Raw genomic sequence first — 18880 nt, 5'->3', positions numbered from 1 at the left:
AAGGCTTCACGATATTTGACCGCACTATGACAAAAAAGAGGGCTCCTTAGAGAGTTATAGCTGAGCGACTTCAGGAGCCAGCAGCACAAGCGGGCTAGCGGAGAAGGCAGCGAAATGACGAAACCGCGCACGATAGGAAGAGTGGTAGCTCAGCGATCCCTGCCTCAGTTTAGAGCGGAGTATTATTCCTGTATATGCTCCCTCCGGGAGCAGAGTTGTGCATAAGTTTTCCGGCGCCGCTTGCACAGCTATTCGACGAGCGCTTTCATGTAGTGCAAAATGACGTCAAACATTCATACGCGTCGCTGCGAAGTTAATTTTACGGGCCGACGCCGACTCGTTTCCGTCGGTGCCATCGAAATTGCAATCAGCGGTCGCACTGTTCCCTCGTCTCCAAATGTCTGGTTGCTGAAACCTCTGGTATGATGCAGATGTGCTCTTCAGTGGCGAAACAACTCCGATTACGCCTGCAGGCGAGCCCGCGCCGCGTTTGAAGAGGCACTGCTGACGTGCGGATGATCGCGGTGTTTGCTTCGCTGGAACGCTGGTCCGCTGCGAGCGCTCGGCTGGGGAGAGGGGACAAGCGAGCGAGCGGCCCGCTTCGTAGACACGCTGGCCGCCCCGCTGCGTAAAACGATTAAGTAGACATCTCCTCTATTCTCTGCGCTTTCAGAAAATATCTCCTGAACATTTTCGTTTCTTGTTTATGCAGAATAAGCAGTTATCGGCTCTATCCAATGGCCTTTGCGGATGGCGATGTTGTGAGCCGCAGTCGCCTGGGTTCGTCGCAGCTATCATCAGGAATGAGACAAGGCGGGAACATCCCCTTCCCACCGCAATCGGTCCCGGGCCCTCTGTGCTGGAGTCAACTACTCTAGCATTGCGCAACGGCAGCACTTGCTAGCTGCTGCGAAAGCAGGCTCTATACACGCGTCTGAGCGCGCGGCGACTCACGTGATGCGAGATGAGCGCAGGCTAGCATGGACACGTGCACACTCTGCATTGCAGTTGCATATTATTGCACCAGGTGTGACGCCATGGAGCTGTTGCATAAGTAACGGCACAAAGTAGATAGAGAAGATTTGAGGTAGAAACAAAATCCAGTCGAAAATTCCAACAAGACCATGTCTGTTGGCTATGCGGAAATCTGGCATATCGTCTTGTTGGCCTGTTGGCCTATCGGTCTGTTGGCTTATGGGATTGTTGGCATATTGGCTTATCGGTCTGTTGGCTTATCGGCATGTTGGTTTATCATCTTGTTTCCTTGTCGGCCTGTATGCTTATCGGCTTTTTGGAGCTCATGACTAAGCCTATATATTAGGCCCGCACATACACAACCGGGTGTTATTTGGCAGAAAATAAGTCTTTCTCTGGACACCTGAAATTATTTTTATTTACGTCAAGTACAGGCACAGCAAGTACACAAATTTCGCTCCGTGGCAACAGCTTGCGCATTCCAGTATGGGCACGTTGCAAGTGCTAGGCGGCGCTCCGTTTTTCGGACGCCTAGCGCCACCTGACGAATAGTTGCTCAAATGTGGCAGGATTACTCACGGCGTTAGCAGCTTGCGCTGCGTTTTTGGCTCCCTGTGAAACCGTAGTGATGGCGCAAAACAGCGTGCCGATATTAATTTTAGCCGGGTTTCAGGAGTTACAAGACCTGGACAGGTTTTTTAGAGGAAGGAATTTGGAGAAAGGAAGACTACTATTTGAGGCGGAGCACGTCTACGACGTGAGGGAACTGCTGGAGTCACACGGATCGGAGGTTACTGGTAGATGTATTCCGCAAACGAAATGAACGCACCCGCGAGATGCGTGAAGCTCATCGTAAGTTACTTCGTTATATACGATGTGGACGCGTGAAATTATAGGTGACATTGATTTTTGCAGATTGGCGACAGCAGACAAATCGTAGCGGGTAGCTGCGATTACCGTGCTGGCGTCGCAGGAAAGTGCAAGCACGCCGTGGCAGTTGCTCTGTGCGTACAGGAGGCAAATGCGTCAGCAAAACATCTCACCCAAGAATGTGGGGCGTACCAACGTCTCGTAAGAGCTACCCGAGGTTTTCTAACGTTGCTCTCCCCAAAAAGGAGAAAGGTGAGGAACTTACCAGCCGTGTTAGACTACGCTGAGAAAAAGTTTTCGCCTAAGTTTCTGGAAGTCCGAGGCTTTTTTATGTTGCGTGTTTTTCAGTGCGTGCAGAGGAGGTTCCGCTAAACCACTTTGTCAAATATTTTGGCGATCTCAACTGCCCCTTAGTTGATGTGCTGGCCGCAGAAGGGCGTATGCCAGCTGAGCCAGCTGTAACCCCTCCTCGTAGCTCTCAACAAGCCCTGGCGCTGTTTGAATGGGACAGGACTGGGAAAGAGTTCCACAGCTTTACTGTGGTACAGTGTGGAAACAAGCTACTTCTTAAACGAAGTAACTTCCTCGAGAGGTTTGTATTCCGGTGTACAGTAATTAAGTTTTATATCTTTTTCTTCACTTAAAGAACCTAATTTAAACACAAATAAAGTTGTGGTAACTTCTGTAGTGTCTGACTTGCAATGCCTCCCATAGGTTGTCAGGACCGGAGCTACGAGTATACCAGCGCCACGTCGCTGCGCCGCCTGAAGATGTACCTGACCTGTTAGCTATGACGGCGCTTGACCGTCGTCTTTGGGCTAATGAAAGATTTCCTAGAATTACTGCGACAAAAGTACGGAGAAGTACCTAGCAGTTGGTCCAATTTTCTTACCCTTCAACAGACTCATTTCTCTGATACGAACGTGGTTTTTCCTTGCCTTCTCTTCTGCAGCCTCACAGGATTCTTACCTGTCGTAACAACCTCTATGAGCGCGCAAAGACCTTTGTTACCGAGGTGCCCTACACAGGCTACGAGGTGCAGTACGGACTCTTGATGGAGCCATCAGCTCGTAAGGCGTTTGAAAAGAAGCGCAACGTGAATGTCGCCCAATTCGGCCTGGTAGTTTGTCCTGGAGAGCCCTGGCTTGCGTGCTTCCCCAACGGCATTTTCAGGTAATCACTTTTATTGGGTTATTCTTTCCGATAGAAACTCAAACTTTCAGGTATGAAGACGGCAGCGCAGTGCTACTGGAAATCAAGGGTCCGTTTTCAAGACGGAAACAGAGCTTGACCAAGAGGCCACTGCTGAAATACCTGTGCGGTCAAGACATTCTGGACTTGAGACGCAGCCATTCTTACTTCACACAAGTACAAGTGTGCTTGCACGTGCTCGGTTTGGAGTACTGTTACTTTTACGTACACACAGAAGTGGACTCGCTCACTATCAAAGTAAGAAGAGACGATGCGTTCCTGTCGTCGGCAGTACCCAAGCCGCGAAACTTCTATTTTGAGCATTTTCTCAGAGCATTGCATGAATGTGCCGACATCTGAGGTATTTACATCTTTTAGCATTGTCCAAGAACGGAGGTAATATATTAGTTACAAGTACCACGCCATCGCGTTCGCAATATAGAACATAGACAACAGTGCCTTATAATAAAATTATTTATTTTTACACATTTGATACATTTTATACAGACATGTACAGTCTTATATGTCGCAGTAAAGCTAGTCATTTTAAGCCTTTGTGTCTATATGAAAATTGTGCAATAAACTTTTCCCCTTTTTCCTGCCTTATTATTTCTGTAGTTTGGCAAAAATAGGTTTCTTCAGGTTTGTTCGCACTGCTAGCACGTGAAGAATCTCATCAGCATAGCCAGTCAGCTCGTGTGGTATCCTGCGTGTAATGATATCATAAATTTTGAGCCTCTGAATCACTCTTTCTACATGAATGCGCACGGAGGCGGTTTCATATGTGGCATCCACTTCAGACTCCGTGAATTGTGGGCTGGTAGCAAAAGCTGGCATCACCAACGTTGCATCCTGCGCGCCAACACCTGTTTTTATGTCTGGAAATCCTTTATCGGCTAAGACAACATCTCCTGGTTCAAGAAGGGACAAAAGACCTGATTCAACAGTTAGCGTGCCATCACTCGTTCTACCTCCAAACCCCTTTGAAAGAAAAGTGATAAGCCCATTCGGAGCTATTCCAACAAGGTACTTGATTGTGTGCCTTCCTTTGTAGTCCGAATACCACATGTTTTGTTTTTCAATTCCTGGAGGCACTTCAGTTTCAAGTTCAGTGCAATCTATGACAACTCTGCATTTCGGATAGTGCAGTTTGAAGCATGGAGGTAAAGTGGCCAGAACAGCTGCTTGTGATGACCAGTATAGCCATTTCCTTGTAGCAGCATGGATGTTAACAAGTAGACCCTTGAAGATACGAGACGCTGTTGTTTTGTGGATGCCAAAAAGAACACTGAGAAAAGAGAATGGCAGCCCATGCTTAAGTTTGATCAAAAATAACAGTATCTTGTCTTCAATAGACAGCTCATTCAACTTTTTTGGAGCAGGTGGCAGTATGCTTAACAGCAGAGCAAATGAAGAAAAATCAATTGCTGTAAACGCATGAAAGGCGTTTTCATCATGCTGAAGAGATCTAAACCCTGCGAAGAAATGCTCTTTGCACGCCAGCCCAGTGCTTTTGTCTGAAAAGCATGGACTGCATGAGCTGCCCAAGCCTGTGCTGCACACTTCTTTGTGACTGATGTAGGATGACGCATTTCCATCGCACAACTCTGAAATAAATGTGAAGTTCATGCTGAAAGTAGCGCTGCCGCCTTCCGTCATTGTTGACGCCTGGAACAAGCATTTAAAACCAGCTTAGTACATCAGTCACATTAGATGCAACGAAAGGCACAAATTATACGTTATAGACTTTAGCTTACATCGACACGATGTACGTCATCTGCAGACTGGTTTCAGGCGGACGCACTTAAGTTGTCACTGTAAGGCGGGCTGTCCGAAATCTGTGGTTCGGAGCTTGTGACACACCCTGTTTCTTGACTGTCACAACTGGGTATCTGTCGTGCCTCCTCCATCTTTTGCTCCTGGCGCTTTCTCTTTCTTGCAAAACAAGCCTTATAACATATCCAAACAATATTGGTTCACTGAAGCACCGCAACCGCGCAACAAAATCTAGTCAACGCAAAAACTTAATTGGCATTAGCCCTTTCAGGGTAGATTTTTTTCGCCATATGCTACCACCGAGGGTCGATTTTTTTATTGCACATTTAAATTTTTCAGAGGGACCTATTTCGAAAAAAAATTTGCCGTAATTTTTCTAGGGTGAGCGTAAAGTGAGAAAAATGTGTTTCGCGTTGGCATATATGTACTGTTTATTCATGAAAAACAATAAAAAATAGCAAATAAAGTTATAAGAATTAAAAAAATGGCACATTGTTATACACAATGTCCACACGAGAAGATACACAAGAAGAATGCGCACACGCAAATTTTTCGCAAGTCTCAAATTTTCCTCTTGCACTAACATTTCTTCAACGTGTGGTAGTCCTTGAAGCATGACTCCACACAGAGCGGTTTGTTGCACTCAGCGCACATGGACCTTGTGTCCTCGCGATATTTTTGCTGCCGAGTGGTGTTGGCGCAGACATGGCACCTCCTCTGGGTGCTGCTTCCCTGAGCAGCCGTGGGAGGCAACTTCTGAATAAAGTGCCAAAAAATTACCGACGATTACGTTACTTCCTAATGCGAAATTTGAGCGCAGCAAATAAGCTGTTTCACCTTTTCGATAGATTGAGGCAAAGAAATCGAGCAACACATGTATGCGCTGTCACAGAATTTTTTTTTTATTTTTCACACGTATTCCTTTAACAAAGACTCCACTAACAGTTCTTGACAGTCATGAAGGAAGCTTTGTGGTCGGAGAAATAGACTGATATATGTTCGACTTGGTACACCAATGCTTGATTCTCAAAGACGAGATCTATACAAGTGCCTCGCGAGGTTGTCACAGCCGTGGGACGCGTTACGAGCGAGAGGAACGGGATGTTCTCCCGCATAAGTGTGAGGAAATTGCTGTTTGTCTTTATGTCAAGCCGCCACCGATCTGGCTCTCTGATTGCCACCGCACAGGGCGAACGGCAGCGGCAATTTCGGCTCGGGCGGTGCACATATACAGATCCGCCGCCACCGATCTGGCTCTCTGATTGCCACCGCACAGGGGTTGCATTGGAGGAGGAGCGAAGAAAGGAATTAAGTTCGAGCCGGCGCTTTGACAACCGGAGACTCGCAGGAAGAGGGGGGAGGGGGGCGGCGTGTACACCCAGCGGCAAACGATGGGGGCAGAAGCACGCGCAGCAAGCGGACAACACGATAAAGGGAGGAGGGAAGAGATAGCAGCGACTGACTGATGCCGCTGACGCCGATAGTGAGTCAACCCCAGCTGCGGAGTTGGTTTCAGGGACAACGCCGCCGATGCCGACACAAACAATATGATACCCTCGCTTCCGCAGCGCTAAGAACCAGGTCTAGCCGTGGGAAGGTGGTCACGTATTCGTCGACGTGCCGGGGCCTACGTGAAATAACCGGCGCGTCGGCAACTGAAGAGCACCCTATCCGCCACACAAGAACAGGGGGGGGGGACCCTTTCCTCCTCTTTCTGCATGGCGGCGACGGTGTTCTATGCAGTCCCGTTATCTTGACTGTCTAGCGGCGTCAGCGGCATCCAGCGGTATCAGTCGGTCGCTGCTAGCGCTGGGGGGATGAAAGGGGGGCGGAGCTAGTTACGAGGCCGACGACAACGCCGACGACGACGCGAAACCCAGGAACGGACGCCAAAGAGCTGCGCTCTAAAAAGGAAACGCATGCACGGCGGCATCCTTCGTATGCGGACCCCTGTGAGCAACAAACAAGCGAGTAACAGGCGGTCACCCTTTGAGTGATAAGAATGAGATAGCCATCAGTTTTGCGAGCGAAAGAAGCCGAAACCTCGTGCGGAACAAACCAAAACCAGCCGCCGCGCGCCCGCGAGGGCGCCAATGCGCGAGCGGCAGCAGACGCTCCGGAGCAAAAAAAGAAAAAAGCTATACAACGAAAACCGAAAGAGAGAGACGCGAGAAAAAAATTCCATGTATTCCCATATAGCGGCAGCACATGCCAGGCAAGAAGAAGTTAGGAAGTTAGCGCGTGTTTTAAACGTACAGACGGCGCCGTAAATAGACCACTTTCGGACCTGTTCGCGGCGCCATATATTTACGACATCGACCCTCAAAGGACTAGTCACACTACCTGAAGCTGAGGGCAAATTTAATTTATACTCTACCTCGCGTAACGGTCACTTGACACAGGCCCAGTCGATGTCTTGTACGCAGCGGGAAATATTGAGGGGAAGTAAGCGGGGTGGCCTTCTTCGTTAGATTTCGTGCCACCGACGAAATGTTTGCTGCATATCCTGCTATGTGCTGCAGGTGTCCAGTTGCTGTCATCATCTCTGTAAAAGCAACCGATTCAGCGTTAACTCACTTGACATAACGCCAGAACATCAAACAGCTTACCTCTGCCGTCGGACGAGCGCGATCCAGCGTTGACGCCGTTCTGCTTCATACGGTCGGCTCGGAAACCGGTAAAACTTTGTTCCTGGTGAGTTGCTGTACGTACTGTTGCAGCCCACTACGCAACAATTCGTGTTGCACTTCTGCATTGCTCAGAAAAGCTGCAGCTACGCGCGAAACACTTGCACAGGCACGCTTTCCGAGCGGAAGCGGGCCGGTCGTATCCTGCCAGATTCGCGCTCGCCGCCGCGAGGGGCGCTCTAGTAGGCGCGCGAACGACGTTCGCAACCTGCCTATATACACAGGCAAATTTGCACTTTTGCAGCGACGCTGTATATGGCTAGGCAAAATCCAAATCCGTCTGTTTAATGTGCGCAGAAATTTCTCCGCTGGAACGAATGACCATGCACGAGGAAACCAGGTACGAGAATTACAAACAAAAGGAGAGAGAATATGGCCACGTTTACACACCAAGATGAAGTAGGCGCGCTCTCACATTGACAGAGTGGTAACTGCACATTGGAGGGAGCAAGCGGCAGGAGCTGCGCAGCCATCAGTGACATTCTTCTCTCTGTCGCAGTCGAGCACGCATGCCGCAGTTTCTCTCCGACTTAAACATCGGCAGGCCACGCATCATTACAAACTCCCGAACAGCAGGCAGCTTATGAAGTACAGCACCGACAGCATCATCGTGAGAGAGGTCATACTCACTGTGGTGATGCTGCAGTCCGGGCCCAAAACAGGCCTGAGTGGTCGAGCGCAAGGAGCAACTGCATACCAAGGTTCTGGCAGCCTACCTAGCTGCAAATTGCGAAGCAGAACGCAAGCGGCAATGAACCTTAATGAGCCGTAACAATTAGGAACCGTCAAAATTAACCTAGGGATAAAACGGGCCGCATGTTCCAGCTTCGCTTGTTAATTTATGTATGAAGTGCTTGGGCGGTGACTGTTACAGCTGAGAGCCCTTAAGCTTTTCGAGAGTCTGTTTTGTGCCGACAGTAAACTTGGCCCCGCTGTGCGTCGCCGAACCATGCAACCTCCTCGCATCACACATGTACGTAAGGTGCAGTCTCTCCACGGGATGCGTGCGCTTCACCTTCCCTCTCCCCATCCGAGGAGAAGCAACTGTTCGCTTAGCCGTGAAGTCACTGGTATGCTAGAAAGCTCCGAGCAGCCGGTGTGCTGACAGACGTGTCACCTTTCTCATCTAGTGATCACGCGTGTACAGCTTCCATGGGGCGACCGAAGGCAAGACTCCCGAGGAAGACGCTGCCTACAAGGAAGCTCGGTGCCCGGCTCAGCGGGACTATGTTCGACGAAGGAGAGCCGATCCTGCCCATCGTGCCGAAGATGTGGTTCCCAGGGTGGAACTTATGGAAGCATTGTGTATGACTACAATAAGAGGCATCGCTATTACGTCACTGGTATGCTAGAAAGCTCCGAGGAGCCGGTATGCTGACAGACGTGTCACCTTTCTCATCTAGTGAACGCGTGTTTACAGCTACCATGGGGCGACTAAAGGCTAGACTCCCGAGGAAGAAGATGCCTACAAGGAAGCTTAGCACCCGGCTCAGCAGGACGATGATCGACGAAGGAGAGCCGATCCTGACCATCGTGCCGAAGATGTGGTTCTCAGGGTGGAACTTTTGGAAGCATTTTGTATGACTATAAGAGGCATCAGAAGAAGCTCGTGTAGGTTGGGCAAAGTCGTTGCGCTGACCTGGATAAGTTGTACCTCACCACCGCAGAGGGGGACTTCAAGTTTCACCACTGTTCCACCAATGCCGATTCCAGCCTCTCCTAGGAACTTGAGCGACTCAAGAAGCACCCGCTTCAGACGATTAGCCAAGCCTGCCAGGCTCCGTAAGACCAGGTCAGCGATGAGTGTGTGATCGCTTCGCCGAAAATTAGGTTGATGAAGAGCCATGTGGTGGATGTGAACCACAACGAATTGCTGCGGAAGTCCACTCTGATCTGCTTTGCTGAAACGTGGGACAGCCGCATGCACATAGACGAAAAATCTATGAGCACATTGCCGAGCTAAACTGTGGTAGTCAAAAGCCTTTCTAAGACTGCCTCTGTTGCTGTTGTGTGTCGGTGTTGCTGCTGTTCCTGGAGCTTATTCCGAATGCGTTGTTGCAGCTTGCGCTCTGCCTCTTCAGCCTTCGTCCCAGGAGACCGGTTGAGTCACTTCAGTATCATCCGTTCATTGGCTTTCAACCTTGTTGTGTTCGGAGACTCAGGAAAACACTGCTCCTTTCCCCTTGAATGTTGCCGCTGAACCTGCCTCGACTTGAGGTTTCGCTGCTCCTGTTCTAGAGGCTACACAACAGAGACGCAGCTCACTTCACATGCGCGGTCGTACTGCGCCGAGTCGCCCTCAGACGCTACACAGAGCTGAAGGAACGTTGCCCCGGTAGCACGGTTGTTGGGAGCCATCCTCCTGTATAGCAGCATGTTGCAGCGTTTTCTGATACTGAGCGTCGCCCTTGTCACCATTCGCGGGAGCTTCAACTCACGGGCCCATGCCGATATTGGTGTAACAGTTTCAGCTCTGTTTCGGTCCCAGATGAGACTGAACGAGCATCCACTTCGAGCACACGCTACACATACAGCTGAGCTGATCGTCCATGAGGGGCTCGGATCCTCGGGCCTGCGCGGTGGCCCAGGTGATTTCAGGTGGAGCACTCTCAAAGTTGGAGACCACACTGTTCACGAGTGATCCCAAGGCTATGTTGGCCAAGAACAGTAAGAAGCCAGCTTGGGATGAGGCTGCCATTTTTATTTTTCCTTCATTAAACGAGATTCTACTAGCGAATGGGCTTCCTTGTGTTCCGCCACCGCTGCGCTGGGGTGCTCGGTCAGCTGAGTGGTGATTTGGGGTGCTCGCGAGCGGGTTGATGCCTGCCCTATTGGAAAATCCTATTTAAATACAAACTGGGTTATACAGGTTTAAACTGGTTTTAACAGGGACCTGTTTAGCAACAAACAGGTATAAATAGGACCAGTTTACACACGAACAGGTCTGAACGGGGTCCCATTTGGCATGCAAACAGGTATAAACTGGACCAGTTTACAAACGAACAGGTCTGAACGGGGTCCCGTTTGGCATGCAAAGAGGTATAAACAGGACCAGTTCGCACACGAACAGGTCTGAGCGGGGTCCCGTTTGGCATGCAAGCAGGTATAGGCACGACCAGTTCACGCAGAGATGGGTCTTAACAGGGGCCCTGTTTGCAACTAAACTGGCTTATACTGGACGCAGTGGCACCATATAGGGTCGCCTGTTTGGCACAAAAGCTGGTTTAATCTGGAGCTTTGTGGCAACCACACTGGATGGTATCATGCATACCAGTTTAATGCTTGAATAGAACTGGGGAGAAACTTTTTATTGTTCGACATCCTGGCAATTTAGCCCCTAATGCTAAATTGGGGCCATTATCAAGCTCTACAGAAATTGCGTGACCACCTCGGAACATTCAAAGACCAAACTGCGATATGCTAGCTGCGAATTTCAAACCGATTCCCGGTCCTGCCCAGTTGAAAAAGACAACAGGAATTCCTGCTGCAACTACAGAAATTTCTGTTGTACGACAGAAGTTCCTAACGTTTCTGTAGTTGCGACAGACATTTCTGGCGTTACGACAGCAATTCTGACGTCGCAACAGAAACATTCGGTCGCGACGGCCAAGAATTCTGAAGTCGCAACAGAAGCACTTTCCGTCGCGGCCCTTTAAAACGTCAGCTTCGCATCGGTGGTGTACACTGTACTTTTCTCTTGCGCGGTATTCAATCGTGCTTCTCTGAAGGCGGCAATACTGATAGCACCGACACCGGTATTAAAGTCGACGTGGCCAATTGTTATAATTGTGCCGTGACGACGCGGCACCAGCAACGCCCTACCGGCCTCCTCAAAATCGGCCGCTGATCATAATCATACCATCTGCGGGAATGGCTGCGTATCCGCTTTGTTTTATTTGGTAAGATGGGGCACGCAGGCCTGTGGACTTACATGTGCGGTTACACTGACACATTAGTTAATTTCCCAGAAATATTGCACAAGCTTATGCGAAGCGGAAAAGAAGTTTTGGATTGTTCCACAAAGTTGCGTGAAAAGCTGTCTCGCTCGGGTCTCATTAATCTGGTACAGCGCTGCCGTGAGAAGCCAGTATTCTGTCGGGATGAAGACTCACCCACGAGTGTTTATGTAGCTATATAGCATTGAACACACGAATTATATGCGAGCTCAAAAGTGTAAAGAGCAAGAGACAACTGTCGAAATTAGCAGTAACAACCCTCAGTATCCCCGGTCACCGTTGTCTACTTCTGAATTTTTTATCAAATATGGATATCGTTACAGCAAAATCGATGGTCTAGCACTCCACGATGTACCTGTCGATGGTAACAAAACTTTTGCTCATCTAGAGATGCGGCAGTTGACGCGGTGAAGTGAAAGCGCGTCTCGGCTTTTAAAATGTAAATGTAAACAGCAACCCAGAGAGCGATTTACACTGTTGGCATAGCTTAAACAATTCACTAACAGGCATAAGAGTACCTAAAAAATGTAAAACGGAAGAGTCTGTACTGGAACACTATAGATATGCTATTCCCACCACCCCTATATCGGTCTCGAGTTGGAAGCCAGCTGGAGTCTGACGTTTTCAAGCGTCTACCAAAATATCCTGTAAAAACAGCGATTAAGGATTTCTTTGTAAGGTTACATGTCGAAGTTCTACCTGTAAAAACATGGCTACGTAACAAGGGTTTCTTCGTGCCGTGGTCAACGGACTGCCCGCTCTGTCCCTATCCAGAATCATTGCAGCACGTATTTTTGTTTTGTACAAATGCAGTACTATTTTGGCACAACATACGAATTGTGTTTGATGTGCAGATATACCCAAATTGGGACAACGTAAAATATCTGACACTGGAAGATGACAAAAATAACAACAGTGTTGAAACCCTGTTATTGCTAGGTTTGTATGCAATTTGGAGATCCCGAACTGATTACGTCCTAGCACTAGAAAACGCAAAACCTGCGTGGACGCACTTTTGTGATGCTTTTGCGTATACAAGTTCGCTGCTGGGCGGCCAAGATGAGTTTAGCAAGCGATGGCAGGTGTGGCAGAAGCGCCTGCAGCAAAGATGAACACTTATATAGATGTGCAATTCTCTGTGTATGTGTGTGTGTGTGTTAGAAAAGCTGTGAAGGAAGAACGCTTCCGTGCATGGTACCTGCTATGTTAAAAAAGGAAATAAAAGGGAAAAAAAGGAAAAAAAAAGAAAAATTCGGCGTGGTGCAGTGGTAAGATGCTTGTCTCGGGACCGTTAGGTCCTAAGTTCGAATCCTAGGCGAAACACTTTTTTTCTCTACTTCTTTTTTTATATTTTTTTTGTATTTATAATTTTACATGTCCTTAAAGTGGTCTCTGTCAATTTTTAATCAAATATTGATCAGGAACTACAGAATTTTCGACTACAGGACGTCACACTACAGAGAACAGACCGACAGTCACAACGTCCCAAAATACGACAGACTGAAAATTTCCTGTTGTGTTTTTCACGTGGGTGAGACGTCTATACGGCGTGTACGCAGATTGCTGTCCTCTCTAATAAAAGCAACGTTGCTGAAACACGTCGTACAAGACGCTGTACGACTGGCATAACATCGAAATACAACGCCGTCACCATCCATGAGATCACCGAAAGCACGGTCGCTTTCAGTGGCGGCCTACAGATGGCACCACAGGTAGCGCCGGTAAAGTTACAGGTGATATTATTTTGCCGTCTGCAGTTGTCGCTACATGTGAGTGCTTGCTGTGTATTGACGCCGTCCGATGTAGTTGTTTAATCGTGTGTACGCTGTGCCGAGAGAAATTGTGGTGCATTTTGTATGCATTGAGAATCACAAAACCCCTGGGACCGCGTAATGTAGCCCGCAGTATCCTTCGTGTGGTGCGCCGATGTCGGAAGATATGACCCTTCGCGCTTCCTTTGTTCCGGGCTCCTGAAATGGATCTCCTCCTCTGGCACTGTCGCATCGTATCGCACTGTACGGAAGAATTTGGTGAAAGTTGTGCTCTTACGTCCTGTAGTTGATCCGCAATTCAACAGTGTGTGCGCCGGAAGAACCGTTGGTGCAGTCGATGCCGCGGCACCTGTGACACTAAAAGGAGGGTTTTCCGAGTACGCCGAGAAAGGTAAGTCCGGCGCTTGCGCGTATTCTTCCTGTCTATGGTTCGTGAAGTGTGCGTTCTTGTACGTATTGCAAGATCCGTACAAGAACCGAATCCGGATTTGTAAAGCAGCAAGAATTATAAATGTGCTTTTCAAATGGTTGTTCTTCATGTCGCAGTGCACATTTAGCAAAAAGTTCCATGGAAATTGCCCTAAAACGTATTCATGTTACCAACAGCTCTATCTGTGGTTTATTTACTTTCACCTATGAAGCACGCTAGCGCGGGTGGTTCTTTGATATAAATGGGCACAAAAATTCAAGCAAAGAAAGTTACTGTTTGTGTACATAATTTTTCATTGAGAAATGGTATAGGCATTTCTAGAAGTAGTACGTCGATGTGTCGTCTTCACAGCTAACAGCTGCGCGAGATAGCACCCGATTCCTTCGTCGACGCATGGCCAAATTTTTAGCTTGTATGGAAATTCTTCTGTTTAGAGAGTGTCGTCAGATGACGTGTATTAGTGTCCTGTGTGTTTTCGTGTACTTGTAACGGGTTCCGATCTTGCAGAGAAGCCGAAATTACATAAGCAATGTTTCTTTTTAATCGAAAAATCTTTCTCTTTTCTGTATTGTCTCTCCAAAAAAAGGGGTGGTCTGTTGTAATTTTGAGCGCATCGTCCTTTGGGAGCAGTGCTTTGTTGCGCCGCATAAACAAATTAGGTTTTGGAACGCCTTTCATGTCCTACGTAATTTTTTGATAGTACAATTCACATTTCACGTTATACAGCTGTACGTTTGTGTGAACCTTTTCATAGTAGATTCATGTTTGCTACAGTTCGATTTACGTGTTATTTAACCGCCTGTGATGTTACAATCAGATATTTGCACAACCAGTTGCAGCTTCATGTAACTGGTTGTATAAGACTTTTTTCAAAATGTGACGTGATCTTTTTATATCACAAGTTTGCAGTTTCAGCAGGGATTACAATAAATTAAGCATTTATTATTGTTTAGGGATGGCAAGATTTTGTGAACCAGAGGCACCTCCACATATGCACCTGCGGCACTTCTGCAGCCTCAACAGCACGGAAAAGTACCTGATGTGCATGCTGTGACAAGCTGTGTGCAAAGCAGTTGCTGCCACTTACACGAGCTGCAGATTTTGTTGATATCATCCATGTTTGGAAACTCTCCTGAATTTTTCGTGGGTTTACAAATGTGGGCTCATTTTACAATTTTATGAATGTCACTTTAGAAAGACAATGAAGTTGTGTTGGTTAAGATGTTTTAAAGCTGTTGAGAGATTGACGGCATGCCATTGTTAAAATGCATGTAAAAAATTAAGTGTAATGGTACTTGTACTGCTTTATTATTAGCGATGCAATATCTCTAACGAGAACATCAGAGGGGCACTTGCTTTTGGGAAGTTTGGTCAGATAAATTCCTGAAGCAGCGTAAAGCTCTGTAGTCTAAAAAAAACAATGTTGTCAGTTACTGGTTTCAAGTTCGCTGCTGCTTTTTGTGCTGCACGACTACTTAAATAATGGTTGATAATGTGTGTGTGACATAATAGTTCTGCACAAACACACGAGGTGGAGAGAAGTAATTAGTAAAGGGAAAATCAGACATCCACCCGCTCGTACCATTTGCTACAAAGGAAACCCGTATGTGTTCCTCAAAAGGAAAGCCGCACAGTTGAAGAAAAATTCGTCCTGGTCCGGGACTCGGAACCCGGGACTACCGCCTTTCCGAGGCAGCCACTCTACCATCTGAGATAACCAGGTGGCTAGCAGATGGCGGGGCGAAGTCGAATTAGTTGACAACACGAAGCAAAGGCAAGGGTTTGACGTAATATTTTTTCCCCTTTATTAATTACTTCTCTACACCTTGCGCGTTTCCGTAGAACTATTACGTCAGACCCTTGCCTTTGCTTCATGTTGTCGACAAATTCGACTTCGCCCGGCCATCTGCTAGCCGCCTGGTTATCTTAGATGGTAAAGCGGCTGTCTCGGAAAGGCGGTGGTCCCGGGGTTGAGTCCCAGACCTGGACGGTTTCTTTTTTTCAAATGTGAGGCTTTCCTTTCGAGGAATCCGTACGGGTTTCTTTTGTAGCAATTGCTACGAGCGGGTAGATGTGCGATTTTCCCTTTATTAATAATGTGTGTGTGTGTGTATGCAACAATGGGGGTGCTGAGAGCAAGCTTTAAAATAATGTGTGCTATGTCCCCAACGAAGAATTTAGTGTCTGCAGCATTTTTACAAAAATATTATGTTCACAGGTTGGCAGGTATGACATAATGTTCAACGCTTTTGCTGTAGATGCATTTTCATAACGTCCATTTTCTGTCTACTTGAATCGTATATTTAGAATTTGGCCCACCTTCAGTTTGATCAAGTTACATAGGTAGCCCCCTCTGAGTTAAATATAATTAGGGGCTATTGTAGATATGCATGATATACCTACTCACTGTATTGTGACATATTTTTAGGGACTGTGTTGTGAGGCATGCACATCCTTTTACCTGTATGTCTTGCTGCAGGTTCCCGACAAAAGCATAAATGCTTTGCCCACCTTTATTATTATGCTTTCATGTAGACTTCTAACATCTGTGCCCACATAGACTCCATGTTCTTAATTACATTTTTCTAAGTATTCACTGTTGTGCATTACATTATTGTGTTACATTACTGTGCTTTACATGTTTTTCTTCGTTTTATTTTGGAGGGGGCTATTCATTTCTATAATATTACAGAGAATAGGACTTCAAAACAAAAAGCCACGAAAGGTGGCTTAAAAGTGTATGAAGCTCGGAATTCTACATTCCATCCCCTAAAGCGCTACCAGTAGTAAAACATTCCTAATTGTCTTTTTTATAAGCTAGCTGCCAGATACATAGTCCCATTATGAGAGTATGTTATTTTTTCTTCTTTGGTCTGACTTGTTTTGTTGAATGTTCTACTTGTTAGTTCAGAATTTGTTTTCTTGCCACCTCATGCAATACTCCAACTGGAGCCTATGAGCTATGTGTATAATAAATAAGTAAATTCCTAAAGCATGCAACAAACCATGCAGCATAGCATTTAAATGTTGCCAGTTTATAATGCTTCTCGAGTGCAGCGCATCATGCAGCTTGAGGCTGATTTCTTCAGATGTAAAAAAAATTGCAGGTTATGAAAATGTGGTCCTACAAACTGCTGGTTACGCATGTCAGTCAGCCTGTTGCAGTGGTCACAAGTGAGAATGTAACCAAAAAGCTGGGCGTGCTCGGCCATTTTGTATATGGCACAGGATAAAGCTTCACCTCTGCTATTGCTTCTCTTATAATAATGGCCTCCGAGTATACATGCCGAGTTATGCTTCTGGGGACACTTATTAGTTAACCTTATCCGGTAATACCATTAGCCTTATGGGTGCTATAATGTTGCAGTGCCTGCAGGATGGCCAGCATTACAATACACATTAAAATTATTATTCAAGTCATGCAATGGTATCGGGATTGGCCCACCAAGTGACAACCTTTAATTACACTATACCTGGGATCAGCCCAGCTCACTCAGTCAGGGAGACATCCATGCATAAGGGGAGGGGTATGGCAAATAGAGGGCGTTCGATTAATCTTTCTCACATAGATAGCTCATACATATAATCTTTCTTAAATTGGATGCTTTGTTGCTCAAAGTGAAGTTACTTATGGGCATAATGTCAGCATTTTGATCCTATTTATGCTCAACGAAAGTTGCTTTGTTCAGTGTCACTTTTTATATTGTTTCGCTTCTGATTCTAAGCTCACTTGTTTTATAGCTGCTATAGGTATTGCTGGACCTGGAGAAGAAGTGAAAACAGACCATGCTATGTTGCTGATCTGCGCTGATCTCCACATCCAAGCTGGTCCCGCGACAGTTGGGCACCATTGTGCCTTGCTTCATTGACAAGGTGATATAATATGGTGAGCTTGTACTTCAGTATCAGTATTGAAAATTATGTTAAGGAAAAAAGACAAGGATTGGTCTTTATGATAGATACACTCATGTTCTTTCTTTAAGGTGCTCTTTTGACACTGTTCAGCATGGACATATCTTTAGAGAATTATAACTCCTTTATTGCAAAGTGCCATGGCGCTAGTTTATGCGTTAAACTAGCACTCTTTCACCAAAAAAGCCTTATTTAGCACACAATTCACAAGGAAAGAAAGGAGGCAACAGGACAGACTGCTATTAACAGTTCAGTATTATTGCTCGCACAGTGATATTGTGCAAAAGGTGAAAGGGGGAGAATAGATCTGAATACATGCTGTTCGCACAGAAACGAAAAGGATGCATCACATGGTGAGCGTGACACTTGTTTTACAATGATAAGAAGCAGTCTCACTGTCTAGTAATTCTCTGCATGGGGAGCTAGTGCTAGGTTCCTCGTCATACATATAAGAAAAGCCTCAGATATCTCTCCAGCGCTTTTGTCTTTATATTTTGTCACGATCAAGCAGCTTTCAAACATAGGTGCATGTGCGCCGAGAGCAGTGCACTACCACTGCTAACTGACCCACGCATCAAGTTTGCTTGGTCACGCTGCCAGTCCATTATACATTGGCCGGTTTATCCGATGTAGCCTCTACTGCACGAAATGGTATGTGATAGACACTGCACCTGTGTACTGTACGTGCTTTGTTACATGATTTTTTTGAGAGATAGTGATGCAGGCCTTTTCATTATTTACATGCCTACAAAACAAACCAAGCATTATCTGTGCTTAGAAAGAATTGTAGGAAAATCCAGCATGAGGCAACTGTTCTCGGCACGAAACAAACTTGATTCGTAGGTTTACGTTCATTGGTGCGATCACACTAAGGCAGACAAGCTTGTAGGCTGTGCTTCTGCAATTTGTACAGCACACTGACAGCACTGATGTGGGCCTCATCTGTGGGCTGACTGATGGCACCTTCTACGGCGCAGACCACTTGTGTTGGGCGAGGCACCAATGTTGACGTTTGTTCCCTTGTGCAAAACAGCAGTCCTAGGTTTTGAGTAGTTGTAGGAAGACAAGGTAAACATAACTTCCATGGCTTGAGTGGGCTCATTTCTCTTGGGGCATCTAGCTTTTTTTCTTGCAACTGTGCAGAGGTGCTTCCCTAGAGTCGGCGTGAAAATGGCATAGAGTTGTGCATTCGGGAACTCCTGAACAATGATCTGCTGTAGTTAGGGCTTTGCGAAAATGCACTGTCTACCAATTGGTAGAAGGTGCATTATTCAGCCACTGATTTCTTGTTGGCATGCTTGCACTCGTGCT

At 46.7% G+C, this 18880-nt stretch overlaps 1 protein-coding gene across 1 annotated transcript; it reads right to left on the bottom strand.

Annotated features, from left to right (window-relative positions):
- Positions 1-3642: 3642 nt before the first annotated feature.
- Positions 3643-10197, bottom strand: LOC142583657 (uncharacterized). The gene is made up of 3 exons (XM_075694149.1): positions 10032-10197; positions 8969-9138; positions 3643-4704 (listed from the first exon to the last, which is right to left on the bottom strand). The coding sequence occupies exons 1-3, from the start codon at positions 10195-10197 to the stop codon at positions 3643-3645; spliced, it is 1398 nt and encodes a 465-aa protein (XP_075550264.1).
- Between the last annotated feature and the right edge of the window lie 8683 nt (positions 10198-18880).

Source organism: Dermacentor variabilis, chromosome 5, assembly GCF_050947875.1.
Source record: "Dermacentor variabilis isolate Ectoservices chromosome 5, ASM5094787v1, whole genome shotgun sequence".
NCBI lineage: Eukaryota > Metazoa > Arthropoda > Arachnida > Ixodida > Ixodidae > Dermacentor > Dermacentor variabilis.
The sequence above is the reverse complement of the archived record's forward strand: the minus strand, read 5'-3'. Positions and strand labels throughout refer to the sequence as shown.

Bases quoted from the DNA above. Each gene is read 5' to 3' on its own strand.
- LOC142583657 (XM_075694149.1), bottom strand. From the start codon at position 10,197: ATGGCAGCCTCATCCCAAGCTGGCTTCTTACTGTTCTTGGCCAACATA. The intron at 9,139-10,031 runs GTATGTGTAGCG...CAACTTATCCAG, and splicing joins CATGGACGATCAGCTCAGCT to GTCAGCGCAACGACTTTGCC. The intron at 4,705-8,968 runs GTAGGCATCTTC...TGCTTGTTCCAG, and splicing joins GCCGGGTGCTAAGCTTCCTT to GCGTCAACAATGACGGAAGG.